This window comes from Castanea sativa, chromosome 1 (genome assembly GCF_040712315.1).
Source record: "Castanea sativa cultivar Marrone di Chiusa Pesio chromosome 1, ASM4071231v1".
Lineage (NCBI taxonomy): Eukaryota > Viridiplantae > Streptophyta > Magnoliopsida > Fagales > Fagaceae > Castanea > Castanea sativa.
This window is the reverse complement of record NC_134013.1, coordinates 23,819,204-23,825,203: the sequence shown is the minus strand read 5'-3', so window position 1 is coordinate 23,825,203 and position 6,000 is coordinate 23,819,204. Positions and strand designations below refer to the sequence as shown.

Genomic DNA, 6,000 nt, shown 5'->3' with positions numbered 1-6,000 from the left:
CTAGGCAAATATATCGATATGCTATTCAAGGAAAGCCACCAACTTGTTCCTTTCAACTGGTGATAGATGTGCTCCTATCTGGACGTATTTGTTAGGACTACTCCCAATAGCCACCTTGGTAAGGCTCTCGCAGGCCTTCGCCACTCCAACCCTATTGTCCTCGGCCTCGGCTGCAACAAGCGTTAACTACTATAACTTTAGGGGCGCCTCTTTCATTCCTTCCGGAGGGTTCGTTGGTTGATTGCTGCGATGAGGCATTGTCTCGCCGAGGCTTGGCATCGTCGTATCTCCCTAATCTGACCTTCAGTTGGGAATTTCACCTTTTGGTGCATAGTGGATGATACGGCTTCGAGAGTGTATAGTCACCGCCAAGCTAGAATGGTTGTGTATGGTGAATACGTGTCCGCCACAATAAGTCCAACACCTCCTCCTTCTCTACTTGGACTGGTAGCTTGATTCTTCCCTTTGGGATAACCATTTTCCCGTCGAATCCTATAAGTGGGGCTCCGTAACTCTCCAGGTCTTTCTCCTTTAGCCCTAGTCCTCTAAATAGATCAGGGTACATGTTTTCAGCCCTACTTCCCCTGTCAACCATTACCCTATGCACATTGAAGCCCCAATACACACTGTGACAACCAAAGCTTCAACATGGGGTTGGGCAGTGCCGACCAGGTCTTCGTCTGAAAAACCCATGACCAGACTGGGTTCTGTCCTGGCCCTCTTGTAGAGGTTTTCTCGGCTAAAGTTGGTATTAGGGGGAGACACGAACATTACCCTGTTGACTGGGCCAACGCCTGTTTAGGTTCAGCGAGGATAACATGAATAGTTCCCAAAGGGGACCGCGGTGCTGGCCCTCCCTGATATCCCTAATGTGGGGCTCCTCTTTGTGTCGAAGTCTCGTTTGTGAACTCTCCCAACTTTCCTTCCTTAAGCAGACGGTTTAAGTACAACCGTAAGGTTTTGCACTCCTCGGTGATGTGCCCTTTATCCTAATGATATTGGCAGTATATTGACTGATTTCTTCGAGTCAGGTCTCCACCCATCTTGTGCGGCCAAGTGAAGTAAGGCTCATTCCAGATCTTCTGCAGTATTTGGTGGAGTGGGACCCTGAACATTGAGTTGACTGGTTGGACCTCGCTCAAGTGTCCCTGATTGCGGAAGTTTACCTTGGGCTAGTTTCCCCCTGTCTTATTGAAGCGGTTATCCTTCCGGTCGTGGAAGCCCTTTACCTTTCCCTTAATTTGTGCTTGGTCATCTTCCACCCTCTTGTGCTCGTCTATTCGGTCCATCAACTGTCTCATGTTTCGAGCAGGTTTCATGGTGAGGGACTCCCATAGGTCGGACTCGGTGGGTAGCCCGCTCTTGAAGGTGCGTACCACCACGTCCTCAAAGTTCCCATCCAACTTGTTGTATAGTTCCCAATACCTATCCGAGTAAGTCTTCAAGGTCTCTCCCTCTCTCATCAACAGCGCTAGCAGGGAGTCTAATGTCCTCAGCACCCTACTGCACGTAACAAACCTTGCACCAAAAGCTCTGGTGAGCTCCTCATAGGAATCAATGGACCTTTCACGTAGTCCATCAAACCATCTCATTGCCACTGGGCTAAGGCTAGAGGGAAACACCTTGCACATCAAAGCTTCATTTCTGGTGTACATGGTCATCTTCGGATTGAAGTGGCTAACGTGTTCTATGGGGTCGGTCCTCCCGTTGTAAAAGGCGAAGGTAGGTTACGCGAAGCATTTGGGCAGCTTGGCCCTCTCGATTCGCCTCATGAAAGGCAACTTGGATATCTAAAAAAGGGTCTTGCGCATGGCGTCCCTATCCCTATTTCCCCATGGGATGGGTCTGTGCTGCCTACGATGCTGCCTTTCTCTGTGTGAATCTTTGGAGGAATCAGTTTCCATTTCGCTGGGAGGCGTCCTACTTCTCCTAGCGCCTCCACTCTAGCTCTAAACTAGAGCCCAAGCTCGCAGTGAGACTCCTACTCCGTTGATTTCTCTGGTTTTGCCTTATTCGCCTGCATAAATGGTTCACCTCCCGTCTTAGGCCAACAGTCTCATTTGAGAGATAGCTGCGCTGACTGGGACGAGCTGGTCTTGAGCTCCTAGACTCGAACCTAGCTATCTCACAATCCCGACGATTTTCCAAGTTTACGAACTGGTCCTGCCACTCAGGATGAGAATTCACGGATCCTTCCCTGCTAGACATCCTTTGGTGTTCTCCTTGAAGGTGTGTAGGTTAAGTGAAGTTTCCCACAAACGACGTCAATTGTAAGTGCCAAAAATGAGTTAACGTAATACAATGAATTTAGAGGTGGGAACTTGAATCAAATGGCCTAGCACAATTGAAGAAGAAGAAAACGACAAGGAATAACGAAGAGTCTTAGTCCTCGGCAAATATCCGAGGACAAATATTTATGTTAGTTTGATCTCAAGAATGATTTTTACAATATTTCTTTCTCTGGATCGTCCATGCCCCCTCCTTTCAAGAGGATCTTTTTCATTATATAGCCTATTTCAGCTAATCTTGGCCTTCCACTTGTTGATCGTGCTGGACACTACTCGAGCGCTTGTCCCATTAGACACCCTCCCAAATCTTTTGTGAGTTGCGGCAACCAAGACAGCACTGTTCAGGGGTCTTCTCCACATAAATGCGGTCAGGAGGCTTGGTGGGGTGTATTAACTGTGGTGGCAGCAACTATCCCTCCAGTCACGTCAGGGCTAACCCCCTCTCTGAAGTTCTTCCTCTACAGTGTGGCCTTCTCTTGTGATATGTCATTGACATGGCCATGGCTCGCCTCTCTGGCCTTATGGTCCGAGGGTATAGTCTTCTTGGAACTGCACTGTCCTCCTCAGCCTCAAGTTTGACACGTAGCATTATTATCTTACTAGTTTCTGTATCCCACAATATAGTTGCAAGAAATTTTTGAGTCTGAACTACAAGGATAATTATAAATAAATAACTAAATAAAATTTCACTCCTGATATGTCCAACCCTTCCAAATTGCTCCAAATATCAAGTTTGCACTGGGATCCACTAGGTCATATATAACCTCCGCTTTAGCATTCACCTACAATTGACAAGCAGCCCAAGGTCAAATTTTGTGACATAATATCAAGTCCATTGTTATGAATTTCGTTCTGTTTCGGCCGGAACGGACGGAATTTCTCGTACCGGTATATAATCCGGAACAAGAATACCCTTTGTTCCACCTCGGGTCAAAATCCGGCCAATTCCGGGGCATTTCGGTCATTCCAGTGTGTTTCGGCAAATACCAGCCGAAACTAAAGATTCGGCCGATATGTGTTTTGGGTTTGCTTCACACTTCACAATTCACAAAGATCAAAGAAAAAGAAGAAAAAAGAAAAGAAGAGGAAAGATAAGATTCACATCAGATCGAAGAAGAAGAAGAAAAAAAATTCAAGTCATGGACAAAGCTCAAGTGCTGCCATTAAAACTCACTTCTTCATCCTTGTTGCTTTGAGCCACCATACTTCTCTGTTATTGACATTTACTTTGCTGGAGAACACTTGCATGTTGGGCGTGTTGAGCTAGCCTTTGTTTGTGTGAGGAAGAGTTAAGAGTTAAGGATGCATTAAATTAAAATAATAAAAAAAAGAAGAAGAAGAAGAAGAAGATAAAAAGCGGAGAAGCTTGTGAAGTAGAAGAAAGGAGATCAGATGAAGAGGAAATGAAATTGATAAGTGGAATAATACGTGTGGGCTAATGGAAATGGTAGGAAGCTTCTAGGAAATTTCCAACTTAAAAAATTATTCTTAAATACTTAGTTATTTACAACAATGCCACAAGTGAAAAGTTAAAAAATATTTCCATAATTATTTTTATCCACTTCACTGAATTTTTTTTTTTTAAGGTGAAAGTTTATACACTATATTTATTATATTATTTGTAGAAAAATTATAAATAAATATTTTTTTAATCCCACTTTATTTAAGATTTTTTTATAAATAAAATAAAATTCATTAATTTATATAATAGTAATAATATCTAGTTACATACATACATACATATATACATACATACATATATATATATATATATATATATTAGGAACTCCGAAACACCCTCAAATGGTACACCGGAATAGGCCGGTACCGAAATATTTCGTTCTATTAGACAAACCGAAACGGGGTTCGAAACAGAATTAATAACATTCATCAAGTCCACATCATTATATGTAGTAAAAATTTATTCTTATTGACCCAGCTCAACGTAATAGCCTTATTCTTCTCTCAAATAACCTAACCAACTTAAATAGTGTTTTGTTTTCCTCTTTCTTTTTTTCTTTTTTTTTTTCGTTATAAGATATTAACTTCTCTTTTTCTAGCAGTCATGCTAGACCAAGTGAAAACTAAAATTTTAAACTTACCAACTGCCGTACCTGTCCCCATTAAAGAAGAACCAGCATCTTTCATGATAGCCCGCACATCGGCAAAATCAACGTTGCCCAGACCTGGAACCTGCATCACTACATTACCAAGCAAAATAAAAAAAAAAACTATAGCATAACTGCAACACTACATCAAATACATTACCAAGTTTTGACTTTGATACTTACTTTTATATGACAGAACCATCCTATTTAACAAAATCATTACTATATATAGATAGAAAGAGAATCACTTAACAGCTGCTCAGCACCAGGAAGATTCCCCCTTTTGGCAAGATTGGCAAGGTTGTTCTCGTCTAACTCAATGGAAAAACGTTCTTCCTCAGCCTGCAATCCACCAAATTTCCACAACACCTATTAGTGTCAGCAAGGAATCATCAAATTCAAGCAGGTTTAACACAACAAAAATTAATAGAAGTGTTAAACGAGGTGAAAAATCACATGCAAGAATTTAAAACAGAGACTTTATTGAAAAAAAGAAAAAAGAAAAAAATATATATAATCATCTAACATTAAAACAGAGACTTTGTTAAATTCATACGATACTGTTTAATGATAGAAAATAAAGTTATATTACCTAGTAAAATAACTATAAAAAAAATTAGTATTTTGCTGATCTATCATTGAATATTTTTGGTTTTAAGTTTTCGACATTCCCAATTTGCTCTTTGTAATATCTCTGATCATCTAACATTCCAGTAATTCTTTTTTGGAGGGAAGGGTGGTTGGTTTGGTTATGTGCTTTGTGGCTGAATTTTAATGCTCTAGGAACTTTAAGCAGCATTGGACAAGAGGAGATTGAAGACTGAAGGACTCATTTCAATTTCATAAGTTGCAAAGCAGAGATGGGTGTTCATTTTGGTGGGAGTGGCTGTTACTGATCTGTCGATTCAGTCCCTACTACTTCCGTATGTCAATGCTATTCGGCTTTTGTTGTTGGATGATAAGGGTATGGTATTATGATGAAAGAAGCTTTCTATGTCTATTTATAAGTTCAACTTTTAATTTTTAGTTTTTATACAGTTTTTTAAAACCTCACTTTTTCTCACATTTTCTTATATTTTAAAATTTTTTCAAAGTACAAGTATACTTTTGCACACTTTCAGCAAAAAGTTAGATAAGCTATTTCCAAACAAATATTTTGTTGTCAAGTCTATGATAGTTCATTATCCACTAGTCATTAATACGTCGGAGTTTAGTTAGAGGGAAACCGTCGTTGAGGGCGGCAGTTGCAAGTGGTGGCAACAAGGACCTGGATAGAGGAACCACTAAAGCTAGATGACAACCAAGGAGGAATTGCAAAGGTCCAGTTATGGTGGATACTCTAGTTTGTTAATGTAGGGGCAACATGGACCGTTCAAAACAATATTTGTGTGGAAAATTATGTACAGAGTATGATTTCAACTATTTTTTGCAGCTATTTCATAAGAAAAATATTATTTATTATCAATTAAATTAATAAATATGACATCTTATAAAAGTTAAAGACATCACACCTGCTATACTTTTTTTTTACTCGTCCATTTTGTTTATATGTAAAAAATAATAATCTAATTAAATGACTTTATTAAAATTAATACTAATTTGGT

General features: G+C 40.1%; 1 protein-coding gene across 1 annotated transcript; it reads right to left on the bottom strand.

The window, feature by feature from the left end:
• Positions 1-1,172: 1,172 nt before the first annotated feature.
• LOC142623249 (uncharacterized) lies at positions 1,173-1,661 on the bottom strand. The gene has a single exon (XM_075796645.1). It carries the CDS (start codon positions 1,659-1,661, stop codon positions 1,173-1,175), a length of 489 nt encoding a protein of 162 aa, XP_075652760.1.
• Between the last annotated feature and the right edge of the window lie 4,339 nt (positions 1,662-6,000).

What these genes read in the sequence shown, in the direction of transcription:
- LOC142623249 (XM_075796645.1), bottom strand. Translation starts at nt 1,661, where the DNA reads ATGACCATGTACACCAGAAATGAAGCTTTGATGTGCAAGGTGTTTCCC.